The following is a 20,894-nucleotide window of genomic DNA, read 5'->3' as shown; positions in this document are numbered from 1 at the left end:
TTTTGTCAACAACGTATCGCATAGGCTAAGCCTGTTGGATACATCCTCGTGTCGTGTCTGTTAGACGTCAGTCGTCAGGTAATACACTTCTTCTAACTTACTAATAATGTAACTTTTATGGTTATCGAAATGCTTTTCAAACACCATTGAAATGTCATCTTGTAACGTTATGTTAAAAAAAGAATATGGCCTCTGCCGTTTACAGTTACCCCCCAATCAATCAGTATTTTAATTTGTCTTAAGTTAAGGCAACGTTGACACTTGTCTGACACACACACACACACACGTCTGGTTTGTTTGAGGACTCTCCATACATAGGCTAAGTTTTTTTATACTGTACAAATACTCTATTCTAACTGTATGTTATATACTCCTAAACATACCCATCACAGAAAACTTTCTGCTTTTTTACATTTTCACAAAAAAATTTATTCTGTAAGATTTATAAACTTGTTTCCTCATGGAGTCAAGAGGCATTTATTATCATCTTCACTGTTAACACACTGGGAAAAGTGGGCATTGAAATGCTTGTGACGAGTCTCAGACATGCAGTGACATTAACAGGACCATACATACATAATCAAACTGGTAAACAGACTACACAAAAAGACAAAGTGGAGGCTCTGAGTTTACACACACACATACACGCACAAATTCTTGCACAAACCAATCATGACTTCTCCAGTAGATGGCAGTATGTGTCTGTACCATTTACCAGCCATTCCGTTATCCACTGTTCAATACAAAGAAGGCTAATAGCCTATTGTACACTATACTGTATTAAATACCAATTAGACCTACACTTAATGTATAAAAATCACACCTAGAATCAGTCCAATACAAAAGCACTATTCATTTCATCAGCCTACTACCTCGGAAATTGATGTTAGAATAATATGTGATCCCTGTAGGATATGGGAATATTGCATTATGTCTATGTTTACACAGGAGATGTAGGACCATGACCCAACTACCTGATCTATTGAGAGTTGAAGTCCTCAGAAATTGCACAACAGCAGGCAAAGACTCTTCTTGAATGAACATCTGGACACAATTACCCTTCAACACCTGCAGATGTTTTCAGGTAAGGATGCAGTATCCCTCCCTCTGTATAGAAATGTTATCACAAAAACACATCAAGATATGGTGCATGCACATGTTCAAGACCAACACATCTGGCGTTTGCCTTATATTATGGGGAGTTTTTCGGAAAAAAAAAGAAGAAAAAAAACATAGCTGAAGTTTATTTAGTTAAAGTGGCCTACAAAACATAATCTTAAAAATAAAAAATGTCACTTTTTTTCATTTTACATAAAAATGTAGTACACTATACTTCAAAATTTAAGGCAGCAATTTTTACAATACGTCATTTCAACTTGAATTACATTAAACTGACTTAAAAATAAGTTGAATCTTGTATAACTTAAAAAAGGTTTTAAATGGATTAACTCATTTTGATAAGTTAACGCAATTTAAAAACATGTTGCCATAATTTATTGACCATATCATGTATACATATAATATGAATACTGGTAAAGTTTCTAATCATTTTTAATTGCAATTGTTTTAAAGTATGATACCAAATAATTTAGCCCCCAAAACTCTTAAAATTAAAAGTTGTTTTTCGTTCCATGAAGAACTTTAAATATCCATGTTAAGTTATTTATAGGCTATAAAAGGTTTTTTAGATAATTCAAATGAAGGTTCTTTGGGGAACCCAAAATATTCCAAATAACTGTTCAACAACTTGTAGATCCTCTGTAACAGTGTTTTAGGATTATCTTATGCACATATGTGCAGTAGACATGTTGTTGCCTATACATTATGTCTCTGCATGACTGCAGTGGATCGCGCGCTGCAGACTTTCATGCGCGGGCACTTGGGTGTGAATCACGCGCACGCATTTAACAAGGAATCGGTGTTCGGTTGTTTCAAGAATATGATATGACCGTTTCATTTACTTCAACATGCTCTCATCCACTAACATCAGAAATAGAAGTGCATAAACGCCACGCATCTGCTCCAAAAGGAGCAATGAATAGTCATTGAAGCGATACAAAAACAAAAAAAAAACTTTACGATGTAGTTTTAACAGCTTACAAATTGACTGGATATCAAAACGAGAAAACAAACGTCTTTGTATGGAGTTGTTTTGTTTTTATTAATTTAAAGCATTTCTCCGAGAGGTGTTTCAATAGAAGTTCAGACGCCCCAGATGCCATATTAATTATTACACCCGGGAATGACTGACTGGAACCTTCCCTGAGCCTAGAGTATCATGAAAGAAAGAGGGGCTTACAAAACGCTAATTGGACTCTGCAAATGCACTGACAGAGCATGGTGGATATGTTTCAGAGAGTCCCAGCCGGAGTGAATAGAACCCACGCTTCTTTTCTAAACGCCCTGCTCTAAAAAAAAAAAAAAAAAAAAGGAGAAGGGGGGAAAAGAGAGAGAGGGAGAGAAAAGAAAGTTGGAGGGGGCTGGGTGCTTGAATGCTGGCCTGATCTTGAATGCCTCAGCCAACTAAGAGAAATTACACAATTTATTGCCCCCCTTCCTCTCCGCTCCACATGCATCGCGCGCGCACACAACACCGGCGCAGGCAGAGTCATTCAAACAAAGTTGGTTGAAAGTAATGTGCCATTATCATGCTATGAAAGAAGCGAAATTAATCGAGAGATATAATGCAAGCAAATAGACTGAATGAAATGTCGGGAGCTTTTCATAACGCGCGTCCACAAAATAACCCATCCGTTCCGCCTTTCCAGCTGTGATGATTTCTTATAATGACTGGCCGAATTCATCTTGCGCTCTGATTCCCTAAAGATTCTCTCTCTACATATGGAGCAATATTATTGTATGGTTGTAACGCGTTAACAATGTAACCGTTACCGTGACAGGCGTGAATTCATAACTAAACTATAGCCTACATTTGAGTCCAGTGAAAGCAAAGTGCTTTGAATGAGTTTGTTCGCCTCTGAATGGATGTGAACAAGTGGGTCTTATTATTTAGAAAATGTGATCGTATGTGATTAAATTAAACAAATTGGGGTTCTCAACACAAATCATTCGCACATTTTTTAAAGTATAGCCATGTTCTTGATTTATCTGTCCTCCAAACTACATTTGCTTTTTTCCCGTATATGTCAGGACAAATATGTTTGAAATGTTATAAATTGTTATCATTGATGCCAGTAGTTATTTAAACAATATTTGATAGTTTTCTCTCCTTATGAATTGTTTTGTTTCTAAACTCTTTTTCCTGATAAACTGTAGGCTAATTATTCTGCCATTATCATAAAAGCCTAAAATTGGAACAAATTCATGAACTTTAGTGTCTATATTAGCATCGTGTCCGTAAACATGCTCGATTCTTTTATATTTTTCTCAATCTTTTTTTCCCAGTGTTTTAACATTATCAATCGTCAGTTTAATGACGCGTTTCTCAATTAAGCGCCATAATGAAAAATCAAAATGCGCCCTAGTTTAATTTTACAAGGTCACGGGATCCCTTCATTGCAGCTCGAAGTTAAGTGTGTGCGTGTTTGTTCTTCGAGAAACACTTGTCATAACCGAAAAACACCTCTAGTCATTCTTTACGAGAAGTTGTTTACTCAGTGGCAGGAGCGGCACGCGCCTGGCGTACGCAAAGCAAGCGCATCTCAGGGGGCGTGGTCAGGAGAACGCGCGGCTAGCCGTCGGCGTATTGAAAAGGCCGCGCTGTTTCCATCTCCTAACTCAGAACAGGTCGAGAGTCCGGAGCACCCCTGCCCATTGAAGCCACACGTGAACGCCACGAGCAAGACGCACGGCCACTGGGCAGTCCAAAGAAACGTTTGTGCTTTCCCTCGCTCTTTATTTCCCATCCGCGAAATGGACATCACTGCCAAGATGGAAATAAGCGTAAACCAGCAGCAGTTCATGCCACCTGCCTGCTTTTTTGCCTCGCAGAGCATCCAACTCAGTCCGACCGACAGCCAGTGCAGCAACAAGTCCGCATCGAAGCAGGCGAAGAGGCAGCGCTCATCCTCCCCGGAGCTGCTCCGGTGCAAAAGGAGGCTCAACTTCGCCGGCTTCGGGTACAGCTTGCCTCAGCAGCAGCCGCACGCGGTGGCCAGGCGGAACGAGAGAGAACGCAACCGGGTAAAGCTGGTGAACAACGGCTTTGCCACTCTCCGCGAACACGTTCCCAACGGAGCGGCGAACAAGAAGATGAGCAAAGTGGAGACGTTGCGCTCGGCTGTGGAGTACATCCGCGCGCTCCAGCAGCTCCTGGACGAGCATGACGCGGTGAGCGCGGCGTTCCAGTCGGGCGTCCTGTCACCCACCATCTCCCAGAACTACGCGAATGACATGAACTCTATGGCCGGTTCGCCCGTGTCCTCTTACTCTTCAGATGAGGGCTCCTACGACCCTCTGAGTCCAGAAGAACAAGAGCTCCTGGACTTCACCAACTGGTTTTGAACGTTCGCGAAAGGTTAGTATGAATCAGAACATCATTATTGCAGCGCTTGTATATTTTGTTGCTGTTGCTCATGCAAGATATTCACCATGACATGTTCTCTTTCTAGGAAACGCATAAAAATCGCAGCACTCACTTGGGAGGAACTCGGATGTCCTCCAAGAACATAGCACTGCGTTTGCGCTGCGGTCCGGTTCGGATAGACTCGAATCCACACCCAGAGATGGCCCATGCAAACCACGGGTCCCGAGTGTCAAAGAGCCAAGGACTAAACGGAAAGAGCGGGAGACCAGTCCTTCCAGCGCATTCGCCCAAGAAATCTATTTTAAAATGACTTTCCACGACACTGTGGCATATAAACAACAATAAGCAAACGTTGTTCTTTACCTATGCTAATGTAATCAAAGAAGGTTTGCCTTGATAGACCCCCTCACAACTTTATGCTTCCAACTTGGCGAATTTTATTATATGAAGTTCTATTTGTATAAAATGTTTGTTTTTTTTAAATATATTAAGCTATTTTTGTATGTAAGAGATTTATAGATGTTTTTGTACACATTCCTTTTAATATGTATATATTTTTTGACCTATAGCTTGCCGTAAATTGCTCATTACCTCTCGCTTATTCAGACTTATAGTCTCAAATGCATCGCAGCTGGCAATTCCCTTTACGGTTGTGGGGGTTTTAGAGGAGTTTAATACTCAAGAGTTTAAATTTCAACACCAACGTGTCTTATTTAATAGGAATTAATTGCAATTGTAATATGACTCGAAGTGATCAAAGGTTATGCAGCTATTGTCCAAACGGAGGTGTTTTGTGTCTCCACACTGTTCCACTTTGCCTTTACAATTCTGGGGTTTGCATCTTTCAGAAAATAAGTATATGCCTTATCTCCATATTTTCTACAGTTTAGTCTCATAATAAAAGTTTCTAAAAGAAACATGTTTTCTTGAGTTTGCTTGTGTATTGCAAAATATTATCTTGTTGATTACTCAACGCAATTTTATAAGAACACAATCAAGTGTCAAGTGTAGATTTTCCTTGCACATTTTCTTTTTTATGAGCAACAAAAGTGATAAGCCTGCTAAGCCTCGGCAGTCTGCCTGTTGTCAGGCAGGAGGAGACGTGACCAGCATACTGGACCGTTTCACAGACTGCATGCGCTCATAATGAATGCCAATTTGGAGAAGACAGCACTTTTGGAAAATAAACATATTGTTGGCTCACCCTACTCACACTTTTGTGGGTGAGAATGGCAGAGAGAGCATACAGGAACAAGTACTCAGAGTGTATACACATAAGATGGCTATTTGCCTTTATTATTGTTAATAATTTATTATTATTATATTATTTATTATTTAATTAAAAACAATGTTAGGCTACTTAAAGCGAGGGAATACGATATTTAAAATACTGAGAAATATATAGGCCTACGACTTTTGTGGACGCACTGGGCAAGATGGTTCTTAATATATTTTTATGTAGTAAAATATTCGTATTTTCTCCAAGATTATCAGCCTTAATTTTAATCTTTTTCTTTCTTTTAGCCTGGACAGTTACCACCTAGGGCATTTTAACTTTAGGCCCAGCAAAAATATCAAAATAACTTTTCATTCAGAAATTTTGCCTAATTTTTGCCTAATTTTCTATTGCGTTTTAATGAAAAACTTAAAATAGGCCTATCTTAAAACGAGTGTGACGTCACTGATCCAAAATACAAACGCATTTAGTAAAACGCTTTTGTTAAGTTTACACATAAATAACTCGCAGTCGTGAAGTAAAAAAAAACAGTCGTGGAGTTTGACAGGTAAAGTGTGTGTGCGCGCGGGGCGGGCGCGTGCCTGCTGTAATGAATTGAAAGGCTCTGTTCGCGTGTGTGGCGCTCGAGTGGAGTCGGCTGAAGGCGCGTGTGCCTTTCTGACAACAGCGCGCGGCACGCACTCAACAACTGCCCCTTTAAAAACACACGGCGTCTGGAAGCGAGTGCTGTATACAAGAGGCAGGTGTTGAAGAAGAAAAAAAAGCATGTCCCAGAGGAAAGTAGCGCGAGCATTGTTTAGGGTAGGCTATAGGCCTAAGACGGAGAAGCTCGACCAGACAGGTTCGTAGCTGGGCTGAAAGTTGGGAGTAAACTCTCATGGTAATTCGGAATTGACATTTTGACGTATTGTTGGCTAATTCACTCTAAAAAATACTGGGCTGTTCTAACTCACTTTTGGATCAAATATGGACTAACCCAGCCAGTTGGTTACATTTTTAAATTACATTTTTTAATCCAACGTTTGGATTTGTCCATATTTGACCCAAAATTGAGTTAAAACAACCCAGCATTATTTAGAGTGTTCGTATAAAACTGTTCTCGGACGATCCACTATACGTTTCCATTTAGGGGTGGACTTTCATGTTTACATTTTTTTCTTTCTAAAAAAACCCACATACTTTTCCTTACGATTCACAAAAATTGATACGGAACTGTCACATCGCAAAATAGTTATAGGTTTTGTCATGAGATCTGTCCAGAGAAGTCAACAACTGCATTAAATTGAAATCATACCAAGTCAGTTGTCTCTCCCTGCAACTGTGTGATTCACTGAGACTTAACTTCTATGACATGTTAATCCACCATCCAAAATGGATGCTGAAATGTCAACTATAGCTTGGGAAATCAATTTTTGCACTTATCCATCAGTCACTTGACCGAGCATCGTCTTATTGCAGCGCACTGGGCCCATTTGTTAGTTACATTTCAATAGATATAGCTTCTTATCTATCTGGTGTGAAATTAATTTGGGGAAGAGAGGCAATTCTTTATTTCCCCCGGCTCCGAGTCCTTAAAAAATCAATGAATCCAGATCTCTGAGATGGAGGAAACACATTTTCCACTTGATTTTATGGCTTCTGTCTGTCGCTGAAAGATAAGCTGGGAAAACATAATAAAATATGGCTCCCATCCAATAAGTTTGTTCAAGGACATTGTTTTATTAAGAGACATTGCAGGAAGCATTACTAATTATTGGTTTGTAAATGAGTTGCTGCCTTACATTTTTAAGTACAATCAACTTGGATGTTTCAGTGATTAATCACATTAAACTGATTGAAATTAAGTTGTGTATAACATAAAAAGTTTAAAATCGCAGAACTTATTTCGATGAGTTAAAGCAATGTAAAAAAAACATATAACATTTACAGAATAATTGTTGGTTTGCTAGAGTAAAAAAATCTAAATTTGTTTCGTTCTTTCCCACACAGAAAGCAATGGAAATGTCTTGCTTAAACTTTTCCGGTCACCTGTTGTGAATGTGCTTTGTGTCTAACCTGAAAATTCAAGCCACCACCAATTCCCTTTAGAAACTATTCATGGTCAATCTGTGTCCAAGGGAACGCTAGTAGTGTGTAGTTGTGCGCACGCACAGCCCATTGGAGCCGGTCCGCGTGTCCATCCCTTTGTGGCAGAATGTTGCCTCCTCATTATGCCATGCCTGAATAGAACGGGAGCGGCAGCATGTAACCCACACTGATTAGTGATCCGGGCCCCTCTGATGTTCTCCCTGTTGAAATTCATGGGGACTTCTTGTTATCACTCCTCTCCAGCCTCCTTTCATTCCCTTTGAAAGTGCTGCCATCCTTGCCTCTCAACTTCTTCAACAGACTTTGTAAATCTAAAGACGCAGACTGTTAGACAGCACTCACTTCCTCATGAGTGCCCAGAGAGCTTTTCACAACTTCCAATCTCTAACAGAGAACTGCGGTCATTTCTTTAGGCTAAATGAGACCGGTTCGTTCTCATTTTTTTTTCTCGCTACCTCGATCCTTTTCAGTTTTTTTCCCCTCGCTTCTCTTTCTTATACAAATGCTCACTTTTGTTATGTCTGAATGTGACGGTGCTCTCCACGCTTGTCAAAGCTTTTCTGTCCTCTTTCTCAATGAGTTCTAGTTATGGTGAATGATTATCAGTGATGATAGGATGTTTGATGACCATGTTTGCGCAAACTTTTAGCTCTCGGTATACACCAAATTGTGAATTACATTTAATAAAGCCTCTAGCCTGCATGAAATATGAGCTGCTCGACTGTGGCCCTGAAGAGTGCAGAGCAAACACTGTGGTTTCAGTACCACAGACAGCACTCCTCTATGTTCAGCATTGATGGCTCTGCCCATGGATGCAGACTTTTGCAGTAAATTAAATCTATGGACTATTTTTCAGGAAACGGAGTGAAGTTTTGTCATTTTGACAACACAGTCAGTCAACACTGTAAAAAATATTGATGGTTTAACTTAAAACAGTAAGTAACCTGGTTGCCTTAAAATGTTAAGTTCATTGAACTGGAAAAAGTGAGTTAATACAATGAAGGAGATTAATTTAACCATCAGAAACTCAAAATTATATGTTATCTGAACTAAATAAATTATTTAAGTTGATTTGACAAAAGAAAAAATGTTGTGATTACTACACTGTAAAAAAATATTGTTGGTTTAACTTAAAAAAGTAAGTAACATGGGTTGCCTTAAAATTTTAAGTTGATTGAACTGGAAAAAGTGAGTTAAATACAATGAAGGTTAATTTAACCATCAGAAACTCAAAATAATAAGTTATCTCAACTAAATAAATTACTATAAAGTTGATTTGACAAAAGAAAATATGTTGTGATAACAAATCTTGAAAATATTTTTTTACAGTGTGACCTTTTTTTGGAGAGTTTTTGACATGGATGATGAAAGAATAATTAACAAAACATTGTTGTTCTTTTTTATTGATGCAGGTTAAATAGGACACTTAAACATAATATTTTTTGATCAGTATTTGTTTCCGTATTTATTATTTCTGTACTTTTTTTTTAGCATGCAGCGGAACAGTTTGATTACTCTTAAATATTTCTACTTCACCAGTTGCCCGACCTGTATTCCATTTATATAATATAATATAATATAATATAATATAATATAATATAATATAATATAATATACAGTAATATAATATAATATAATATAAATCAGCATATAAGAATGATCAACTAACAATGTAGACTGGAGTAATGATGCTGAAAATTTAGCTTTGACATCTCATGAATAAATTACATTTCAACATATATTCAAATAGAAACAATTATTTTAAATTGTAATAATATTTAAAAGTTGTTTTTACTGTTTATTATTTATTATTTTCTTCAAATAAATGAAGAAACTCAATGACAAAAATAAATGAAGTTAAAAAAAGATATTCTTTAAATCCTTACTTGCCAGTTTCTGCTACTCTGAGCAATGTTTGAACTTTGTATTTTGAGCACTTCTTGTGTTGTTATTGCCTCTTCACGATGACTTGTTTGATTTAGTCCTCAGATTTGATAAAAGCTTCTGCTAAATGACTAAATGCAGCTGTGATGAGCCTGAACATCTTTCAAAAACATAAAACAAATCTTACCAACCCTAAACTTTTTTCAGATCATGTGTATTATATATATGTGTGTGTGTTCTTAATGTTTTGCACTGGGGTTAATATGACATAACCATTGGTGTAAACAGTTCTTGTTGATATCATCACAGGTTATTGGAGTCATCGAAGGGGTTGGCGATCACCGAGTTGTGGATGAGGATGAAGAGAGGCAGGTGAGCAAGGAAGTCGAGGAGGTCAAGGGAGCGCAGATTGCGAAGTTCCCGTCTCACCGACGCCTCGTGCTCCGGCCTGATGCCCCCTGCCTTGAGCTCCACTAGGAGTTGCTCTGCCTCAATGCATCCCTCTGGCGCCCCAGCGCCCCCTGTCTGGGCCTCCAGTAAGAACAGGAACAACTGCTGTAGGACAAGCATGCATACTCAGGTTAGTGCAATAGCATCAATGGATTTAATGTCAGATCTTATGACACTTACATTAGGCATGCAGGTGCACTGGATCTAAATATGAATATTCTGGATATATTTTTTTATAAATTAGGTTTTATTTTGAGTGCTTTACTGTTGCAGATGTACTTGCACTCCTGGGCAAAAAACAAGAAGCCCAAAATGGCTAAATACTATTCTTTTAATTGGTTTAAGCACAAAATATTGTTCAGGAAGTTAGTGAAATTTAAGCAAATGCACTAATTACAAAAGCCATTGCTGTCTTGGAAATACATCAAATAAAGAATGAAGATTTGGCAGAATATGGAAAGTTGTGTGTGGAGTGATGAATCACAGTGAAACACGAGTTGCATGGTGATGGTGAGCTACTTCACTGTGAAAAGTCATTTAATGCTTTTGAGAATATTTCAGTATGTCTTGCTTCCCACAAATGAAAAGTTGTTATCTAAAGAGGAATGATTATATGTTGCTTTTCAACAAGACAATTCTCCTGCCCAAACTGCAAAGACAACCAAGAACAAGTCCATCAGGCTCATGTTTTGGCCTGTCAGAGTCCAGATTTGAACCCTATTTGTCTCACATTAAACTCAAACGAATTGTGAGACATTTTTCATCTGTTTGAAACCATTAACATTGAGTGGAACAACACTGTAAAAAAAAAACGTTTGCAAGTTTACCCACATGGCTCAAACAATCGCAGAAATGTGAAGGCTATTCCGTATTTGAGCAATTCTTGTTAATTATCTGACCGGGATTTGAGATTAAAATGTTAAAGACCATTAACAGAGACCACTTAAATATTTAGCCATTTTTGGTTTGGCCTTTTTTTTTGTGTCTGTGTATCAAAGTGTAGTACTACCAAAATAAAATAAAACCTTTTTTTAATCAACTCTTAATTACAAGGCATTTTCCTGGGCCTTGTAATTAAGAGTTTTTACATATAACCCCCCATTCACATGTACAAATCCATTGTGAGTGAATACATTCATCTTGCCCGAGTCATCACCTATTGCACACTTCTGGATAGTCATTGATGTCAGTATAACCTGTATGTTTGTGTGAGAGAGTGAAAGCGTATGCTGGGTTCACACGTGTGCCAGAGTTGGCTCAAATTACAGCGGCCTTTTCCTACTCTTCTGTGAGCGCACCTGTTTGCACAGTTAAATGCATCCAAGGTAATGACTAAAAGTGAGTGAGTGTGTGTGTGTGTGTGTGTGTGTGTCCTGTAATCCCCTGGCAAAGTGCCCTCTCCTCTCTCCTCTCCCTGGATAACAATTCAAGCCCAGCTCACTCTGTAATTAGCCTCCCCTCTCCACCTAAGACCAGGCAGGGGCTCAGTTTCCCCAGCCTCCGCCATCAACTTTTATGTCTCTACGCTTTTCAGCAGCCGGCCCTTTCTGTTCAATGGGTCCGGTCGGGTCTTTCCACTGAATGGCCACCTTATACCTCTGCTTTATCCAAGATGAGCAGTATGTCTTTGCTTGATTACAGAGCACGCTGCACTGGATGTACACTGACGGCCACTTTAATGAGATTACAGCCTGTAATCCATGAATACGAGGGAGGGGGAAAAGGCTGGAGGAAAAATGAGAGAAAATGCAATTTCTCTTTTTTTACCCCAGCTCTCAATGAACATGCAAGGTGCTTGACGGAAACAGCTAGTTTTACTAAGCCCGCGTTTGAGTTGGCCTTTAAAGTGTTTTATGGTCTCCATTTCACTGTAATTAGTTCCTACTGAGAGAGGGAGAACAAGAAAGAGGGACAGAATTGCCATATGAACAGGAACAGTCTGCTATGAAGCAAGTATGACACATCACGATAAATATCATTATTGTCAATAGAAAACAAACCTTGGCTTTATAAAGCTTAATCTCCAGAGATTTGAAATCCATCTTGCTGACGAGGGAGCGCATGAAATCACTGTGAATTAAAAGAGAAGTCTGAGATTTTTGATGTTTGAATAATTTTATATATATATATATATATATATATATATATATATATATATATATATATATATATATACACACACACTAGGGCTGGGTAATAAATATCGATTTCTCGATATTAATTGATTCTTATTTTTACGAATTGATATTGATTCTTAAATCTCAAGAATTGATTAGTCATCCTGTTTCGTTTGAATGAATGGGACATTGTATCGCTGCTGCGCGCATCCAAAAAATCGCAATAATCTTTGTCCTTTGTTACTATTGATATGAAACAAAGTCTCAATTTTCAAATTACGTCCATTTTCTTTAGAAATTCAAAAACATAAATAACGTTTTGGCGCTGTGGCGTGAGATCGCTCTGGCGCAGCTCAAGAGAAACAGCAGCGCTGATCTCTCTTCCGGGTTAATAATACCAGTTACAGCACGAAATAAACATCAATGAGCATCTGAAAGTGTGTTAAAGATAGAGTACAACTTATCGAAATCCGTATCATGTCACATTGATTCGCTCAATCAGCGTTTCAACCGTGGAAAGACGTCAGTTAAGCAGCTTGTAATCAATGTATCGTCATATTTACCTCAGAAAACCCACGTTAGTCAGCTAGAAAAAATAACTCTAGAGAGGAGCATTTTGCTAAATATAGACACCATATTACATATGCATTATAATCTTAATGTTCTTCAATATTTAATGCATATTTGAATAAATCTGGCAAGTTTTTATGACAGCCACCAGTTAAATGTTTATATTTCATATAATCTGCTTATTATAAAAATTAAATAAAAGTGTAATTTAAGTGTTTGTATAGCTACAAAACAGTTGATTATTACCTTCATATTAGGCTAATAAAGCCTATAGGCTACAACTAGACTCCCATAGTTTACAGCATTAGTTTAGAGATTTGATTCCCTTGAGAAAAATGGCCATTTATTGTAACTGATATCCAAAATAATCGATATTGAATCGTAATCGAAATCGAATTGCAAGCTTGTGAATCGAAATCAAATCGAATTGTGAAATTTGTCTCAATACCCAGCCTTAATACACACACACACACACACACACACACACACATATAAATAGGAGGTCTATGGGGTTATGCAAGGATATCTGGTAAATGTTAGCGTATTTTGGCGGGTACTTTTTCCAGCGAAATCGTGTGGCACATTGTTTTTGATGGGGGGTGAGGGGGGCAATGATGCTAAAGTGTTCTGAGCCCTTTGTGGTTGCTCATTATGGCCTGTCCCCTAAAACAATGATCTCGGACACAGGGCCAACCCGCCACAATAACGGATAAATAAAACCCTACCCCAGTGTGAGGAGGGTGTTTAGGGGACACGCTCTGGAGCGATGTGACCAGTACACATCTACACAAATATACACTTGCACGCGCATACACTGGGATAATTGCTCAGAGACAGCGCCTATTCAGACGGGACAGAACTCCACTGTCCAGCGTGTGGCACAACGATGGTCATCCCATGTGCTAACGAGCCCCTGCGTTCAGAGAGCATGCTGGGAGGAGAATAGCTGCCGGTACGCCACCCTCAGACAAACCGCTATTGGCCCGTTCATCTGGGCTTGCGGTCAGACAGGGGGTTTGATGGGAATGAGGGGAGACAGGCCAGCTAATGATCATTAATTGCACTTGGTTTGCAGAAAAAGAGCCCAAACTGCACCGTGGATAATAGCTGGGGCAAAAGAGAGCGCACCAGAGACAGAGAGGAGGATAATAGCAGCTCTAACCCATTTCTATTGTTGCGCCCCATCACCGCGGACATCGTGCTTACGTAATTGCCAAAGTTTTGGCGGTTCTGGAAGGGGGGGGGGGGGGGGGTTGCAAGATATGGTTGGATTTTGGAGGGGGGCAGACGGGTGACCCACTTAAAGTTTGGGCGGAGTTGTTTTGACAAGCAGGTTTTGGCGGTAAGTGTGTTTATGACTGGGTCAGAGAGTGCAAGAGAGAGAGAGGCGGGATGCTAAACGAGGTCGGTTCAGGTTTCCCTCCGTTTTTTTTTCCTTCTGAATTGGTGCAGTGAGTCACGCATTGACTCGCAGGGTTGAATCAGTCCAATTAAGCCATAGATTTACTGTTCTCGTCACTGGAACTGAACCTGTGGACACTCGGGCCACACGCAGCCCACCCAGGCCGCTTCTACCCTCCGACCCACAAAAATCACACAGGTGGATGAAAACACGTTGTTTTGAGGGATTGCACATGACCAGCTCCAGAAGAAAGTGCCAAAGCACTGATAGATGGCGAGAGCAAAAGGTGACAGGAGAGATTTTGGACATCCACGCAAAAAAACAAGCAGTCGGAGTGGATTTTGTCATTCTACGAGGGTTATTACCACTGTAATGAGTGAACATGGGTGTATATCAGCTAATGAATGGGGTCAAATCCATATAAGGGTTCAGAAGAGGTTGATGGAAAAGGTTAAAGCACATAAATGTCCCTATTGTGTCCATTCCAAAGAAACAGCCTTGTTCCTTTTCATTTGTTGCATTCGTCCACTAGCATAGGGAAAGGCATCGCTCACATGCTCAAAGAGCGATGCCGTAAATCAGCGAAGAGGCGTGACCCCAAATCCCCTCGCACACATAACCCAGGAAACCCAGAATGGGCCCCTGCGTTGAGTGGATGCTGTTAAAGATCCTAAAAAAAGTGAGCAGGAATGAAAGAGCCTGTGTGTGGGAATCTCTGGCATATGGGCTGTAGTGTAGCATCACAGCCAAATGCCCCCAAACCCTCATCACAGTAATGGACTTCAACACGACACACGACCGCCCAGGCTGTCATGGGTCACCCTCGAATCGCATAGCAGGAAGACAAGTGCTGGTGTGCATTCAGTTGTAGAATTGAATGGTATAGGTGCTACAAACGGATACACACAAACACTTATGAACTACCCATCCTTATTTATGGAAGGTCAGTGACTCCTCTTCTAATGCTATTGTGTGTTTTGAATGCTTGGCCTGTCGACTCACTCTAATGTGGCTATTTTCTGGGCCAGACTGGCCACTACAGCAAACAGGCGCAGATCCGTAAGGCCTTCTGTCACTCTGAAATCAACCAGCTCCAGAATCTGAGAACAGATCATATACTTATTTAAATATATTATATGTAAAATATTATTTTTCAATGCAAACACAACACAACTTTCTATCTAAATTGTTTTATTTTATTATATTTTTCTTTTATTATATATTAAACATCCCAGCAAACAAATTTAGGTTCTGGGAACGTTAGATTTTGGTTCCCAGAACGTTCCTAGAACTTTCCCTTAAGGTTAAGGGAATGTTTCCGGAACATTCTCCTTACGTTATAAAGATGGAACCTAAAAATAACATGACCTAACGTTCTTGTTTGGTTCCCAAAAAAATAACCTCATGGGACCATTTGGGAACGTTAGGGGAACGTTCTGTGTAACAATGAAAAGAAATGCAATTTTATTATTAAAACTAGAAAAAAAAGTTTGATGACAAACTTTAAGTTGGCTTGAGAAAGCCGGACCAGAGCGTTTGAAGTTTTGAAGTTTGAATGAAGTTTTAAAGATAGATTAGAAAGAAAGAAAGAAAGAAAGAAAGAAAGAAAGAAAGAAAGAAAGATGGATAGATTAGTTAGAAAGATAGATTAGTTAGAAAGAAATATAGATAGATAGATAGATAGATAGATAGATAGATAGATAGATAGATAGATAGATAGATAGATAGATAGATAGATAGATAGATGTTTTTGGCAAGAAGCTAACATGATTAGCATGTAGCTAGCTTGATGCTAATTTGATTAGCATGTAGTTAAGATGATTAGCATGTTGTTAGCATGATTAGCATGTAGCTAGAATCATAATAGCATGATTAGCATGTTGCTAGCATCATGCTAACGTGTTTTTATCAAGAAGCTAGCATGACTAGCATGTAGCTAGCATCATGCTAACATGATTAGCATGTTGCTAGCATCATGCTAGCATGTTTTAGCAAGAAGCTAGAATGATAAGCATGTAGCTAGCATCATGCTAGCATGATTAGCATGTTGTTAGCATCATGTAAGCATGTTTTTAGCAAGAAGCTAGCATGATTAGCATGTAGCTAGCATCATGCTACCATGATTAGCATGTAGCTAGCATCATAATAACATTATTAGCATGTTGTTAGCATCATGCTAACATGTTTTTAGCAAGAAGCTAACATCATTAGTATGTAGCTAGCATCAAGCTAGCATGATTAGCATGTTTTTAGCAAGAAGTTAGCATGACTAGCATGTAGCTAACATCATAATAGCATGATTAGCATGTTACTAGCATCATGCTAGCATGTTTTTAGCAAGAAGCTAGCATGATTAGCATGTAGCTAACATCATATTAGCATGTTGCTAGCATTATGCTAGCATGTTTTTAGCAAGAAGCTAACATGATTAGCATGTAGCTAGCATCAAGCTAGCATGATTAGCATGTTTTTAGCAAGAAGCTAGCATGACTAGCATGTAGCTAACATCATAATAGCATGATTAGCATGTTGCTAGCATCATGCTAACATGTTTTTAGGAAGAAGCTAGCATGATTAGCATGTAGCTAGCATCATGCTACCATGATTAGCATGTTGCTAGCAAGAAGCTAGCATGATTAACATGTAGCTAGCATCATGCTAGCATGATTAGCATGTAGCTAGCATCATAATAACATGATTAGCATGTTGCTAGCACCATGCTAGCATGTTTTTAGCAAGAAGCTAGCAGGATTAGCATGTAGCTAGCATCATGCTAGCATTATTAGCATGTTGCTAGCATCATGCTAGCATGTTTTTAGCAAGAAGCTAGCATGATTAGCATGTAGCTAGCATCATGCTAGCATGATTAGCATGTAGCTAGCATCATGCTAGCATGTTTTTAGCAAGAAGCTAGCATGATTAGCATGTAGCTAGCATCATGCTAGCATGTTTTTAACAAGAAGCTAACATGATTAGCAGAAAGCTAGCATGATTAGCATGTTATTAGCATCAATAAAGAAAGAACGAAAGAGAAAGAAAGAATTTTTAGAAAGAAAGATGCATAGATTAGTTAGAAAGAAAGATGGATAGATTTGTTAGAAAGAAAGCTGGATAGATTAGTTAGAAAGAAAGATGGATAGATTTGTTAGAAAGAAAGAAAGAAAGAAAGAAAGAAAGAAAGAAAGAAAGAAAGAAAGAAAGAAAGAAAGAAAGAGAAAGAAAGTATTGTTAGAAAGAAAGATGGATAGATTACTTGGGTAGAAAGAAAGAACGATAGATTTGTTAGAAAGAAAGATGGATAGATTAGTTAGAAAGAAAGATGGATAGATTTGTTAGAAAGAAAGATGGATAGAATTGTTAGAAAGAAAGATGGATAGATTAGTTAGGTAGAAAGAAAGAACGATAGATTTGTTAGAAAGAAAGAACGATAGATTATTTAGAAAGAAAGATGGATAGATTAGTTAGAAAGAAAGATGGATAGATTAGTAAGAAAGAAAGATGGATAGATTAGTTAGAAAGAAAGATGGATAGATTTGTTAGAAAGAAAGATGGATAGATTAGTTAGAAAGAAAGATGGATAGATTTGCTAGAAAGAAAGATGGATAGATTTGTTAGAAAGAAAGATGGATAGATTAGTTAGAAAGAAAGATGGATAGATTAGTTAGAAAGAAAGATGGATAGATTAGTTAGAAAAAAAGATGGATAGATTTGCTAGAAAGAAAGATGGATAGATTTGTTAGAAAGAAAGATGGATAGATTAGTTAGGTAGAAAGAAAGATGGATAGATTAGGTAGAAAGAAAGATGGATAGATTTGTTAGAAAGAAAGATGGATAGATTAGTTAGAAAGAAAGATGGATAGATTAGGTAGAAAGAAAGATGGATAGATTAGGTAGAAAGAAAGATGGATAGATTTGTTAGAAAGAAAGATGGATAGATTAGTTAGAAAGAAAAATGGATAGATTAGTTAGGTAGAAAGAAAGATGGATAGATTTGTTAGAAAGAAAGATGGATAGATTAGTTAGAAAGAAAGATGGATAGATTTGTTAGAAAGAAAGATGGATAGATTTGTTAGAAAGAAAGATGGATAGATTAGTTAGGTAGAAAGAAAGATGGATAGATTAGTTAAGTAGAAAGAAAGATGGATAGATTTGTTAGAAAGAAAGATGGATAGATTAGGTAGAAAGAAAGATGGATAGATTTGTTAGAAAGAAAGATGGATAGATTAGTTAGGTAGAAAGAAAGATGGATAGATTAGTTAGGTAGAAAGAAAGATGGATAGATTTGTTAGAAAGAAAGATGGATAGATTAGTTAGAAAGAAAGATGGATAGATTAGTTAGAAAGAAAGATGGATAGATTAGTTAGAAAGAAAGATGGATAGATTAGTTAGGTAGAAAGAAAGATGGATAGATTAGTTCGGTAGAAAGAAAGATGGATAGATTAGGTAGAAAGAAAGATGGATAGATTTGTTAGAAAGAAAGATGGATAGATAGATTAGTTAGGTAGAAAGAAAGATGGATAGATTAGTTAGGTAGAAAGAAAGATGGATAGATTAGTTAGAAAGAAAGATGGATAGATTTGTTAGAAAGAAAGATGGATAGATTTGTTAGAAAGAAAGATGGATAGATTTGTTAGAAAGAAAGATGGATAGATTAGTTAAGTAGAAAGAAAGATGGATAGATTTGTTAGAAAGAAAGATAGATAGATAGATAGATAGATAGATAGATAGATAGATAGATAGATAGATAGATAGATAGATAGATAGATAGATAGATAGATAGATAGATAGATAGATAGATAGATAGATAAGTTCATTAGTTCATATAGAATGGTAGTTTAATTGAGTCTAGGGCTTCAGGGAATTTAGATTTGAGTTTTTGCTGTACGCTATTGGGCCACCGTAGTCTTGGCTCAATTTGACCATGCTGCAATGAAAGTCAATGGGATTTTTATGATTTTTAATATTAATTTTTAAGAAATCTGAAAGTCGAATCAGTCTAAAAAGATATAGCAACTCGAGTCAGAACAGTCTGAAGGTCTGACCCGAGTTTGGAGTTTGTAGAGTTAAAGCTCTAGGAGGAGTAGCAGTCAGAAAATTTTGAGTAAGAAGAATAATAATAATAATAATAAGTTTAAATAGGATTTCAGTAAGTTGGCTTTCTCAAGCCAACTTAATTATTATAGATAAATGAAACACCTAAGGCACTAACTGAATTTTGTTTAAAAGAGAAATGGCAGTAGTAATTGATTAAATCCAAATTATCAAATTATGCAGAAGAGTCTCACAACCAGGCTTATATATGGTGTAAAGAAGTTTGTTTGGTGTTGATAAGGGCCCTGCAAGATGAGGAATTGTACTGTGCAAACTACGTTCGGCACAGATTTTCAGGGTGTGTTTGCGCTGTTACTTTGATTTGCATGAATAGTGAATCGGGTGCTAAAACAACACAGACAGTACATGCAAATAAATTGTGGTCAGATCATATATTTGTCTGTGAAGGGAGCGTTCACCCTGTACACATATATTTCCTCTTCTTCAGTCAGAAGTTCTGGGGGAATGATCTCTTTCAGGGCAAGTAGCACTTGGAAACAGCTCAGATAACCATCTCCATCGCAATCAGCCTGCAGGCAGAGTAGACAGTGAAAGACCGTTAAGATTACTGTCTTTACCAATATGAAAATGAGCAAAACTGTTGTTTTTGATGAGAAAATCGCGGGATTTTATTTTACTCACAGCCTCAAAAGCCCTTTTGTACATTGACAGCTTCTCCTGATTGAGGATGCAGTACTTTGCCAGAAAATCGACTGCAAAACAAGCACAAAAATGTATTAATGTGGCTTACAATCTATACAATAAACAACAATAAACAATAAACACAATAATCAACAGTTACAACATCAACAGCTATCAACAGCTACAATAAACAACAGTTAACTTGAACTGATACATTAACAGCATATATATATATATATATATATAAAAAACCTTATTTTAAAGTGTTGCGAAAAACGTGCATACAGAAGGTACATTTATTGCTAAATGTTGATTTACCATGTAATGAATTGTAGTTTTCTAGAAAGTTTAAGTTTAGTCTATAGAGTGAAAGCAAAAAGAGAGAGTCTACTAAAGATTATGATTTAAATATGAGTCAGAAACTCTATAACAAAGACTATAGATGCACACTAGTTTGGGGTCTGTAAGATTTTTTCATGTTTTTTAGAAGAAGAAGTGTCTTATGCTCACCAAAGCTGCATTTATAACCAAAAACACAGTATATTGTGAAATATTATTGCAATATTTACAATAATTGTTTCCTTTGAATATATTTTTAAATGTAATTTATTCCTGTGACTGCAAAGCTGAATTTTCGGGCATAATTACTCCAGACTTTAGTGTCACATGATCCTTTAGAAATCATTCTAATAGGATGATTAGATGCTCGAGAAACTTTTTGCATGATTGTCAATGTTGAAAACAGTTGGTCTGCTTGATTAATAAAAAGTTCAGAACAGCATTTATTTGAAATAAAAAATCTTTTGTTACACTGCAAATGTCTTTACTGTCACCTTCCTGAATAAAAGTATTAATTGAAAAATCATCTATGTAGCCTGAAGAACAACACCATAGAAAAGCTAAAGCCATCAGTTGAGTCCAACCACT

General features: G+C 37.6%; 3 protein-coding genes across 5 annotated transcripts in view; 2 read left to right on the top strand and 1 right to left on the bottom strand.

The window, feature by feature from the left end:
* Positions 1-2,450: 2,450 nt before the first annotated feature.
* ascl1a (achaete-scute family bHLH transcription factor 1a) lies at positions 2,451-5,390 on the top strand. Its single transcript, XM_039668410.2, has 2 exons — positions 2,451-4,477; positions 4,572-5,390. The coding sequence occupies exon 1, from the start codon at positions 3,475-3,477 to the stop codon at positions 4,462-4,464; it is 990 nt and encodes a 329-aa protein (XP_039524344.2). The 5' UTR covers positions 2,451-3,474; the 3' UTR covers positions 4,465-4,477; positions 4,572-5,390.
* A 3,918-nt stretch (positions 5,391-9,308) lies between these two features.
* LOC120477032 (uncharacterized) overlaps positions 9,309-20,894 on the bottom strand; it is a 60,837-nt gene continuing 49,251 nt past the window's right edge. For 2 of the 3 annotated variants that reach the window (XM_039668400.2, XM_039668401.2), the window contains 5 exons: positions 19,968-20,038; positions 19,745-19,855; positions 15,237-15,334; positions 12,146-12,215; positions 9,309-10,250 (listed from right to left, as the gene is read on the bottom strand). In XM_039668400.2, the coding sequence (XP_039524334.2) occupies positions 9,999-10,250; positions 12,146-12,215; positions 15,237-15,334; positions 19,745-19,855; positions 19,968-20,038 (602 nt within the window). In that variant the 3' untranslated portion in view covers positions 9,309-9,998. The remainder of the gene's footprint in view (positions 10,251-12,145; positions 12,216-15,236; positions 15,335-19,744; positions 19,856-19,967; positions 20,039-20,894) is intronic. The other variant, XM_089127041.1, reaches the window with a different exon arrangement.
* The window catches only part of recql (RecQ helicase-like), a 79,617-nt gene continuing 68,858 nt past the window's right edge, over positions 10,136-20,894 (top strand). Inside the window, exon 1 of the mRNA XM_039668405.2 lies at positions 10,136-10,275. The gene's annotated coding sequence lies outside the window, so the exon portion shown is untranslated. The remainder of the gene's footprint in view (positions 10,276-20,894) is intronic.

Source organism: Pimephales promelas, chromosome 24 (assembly GCF_988280905.1).
Source record: "Pimephales promelas chromosome 24, fPimPro1.hap1.1, whole genome shotgun sequence".
NCBI lineage: Eukaryota > Metazoa > Chordata > Actinopteri > Cypriniformes > Leuciscidae > Pimephales > Pimephales promelas.
This window is presented reverse-complemented; position numbering and strand designations above follow the sequence as displayed.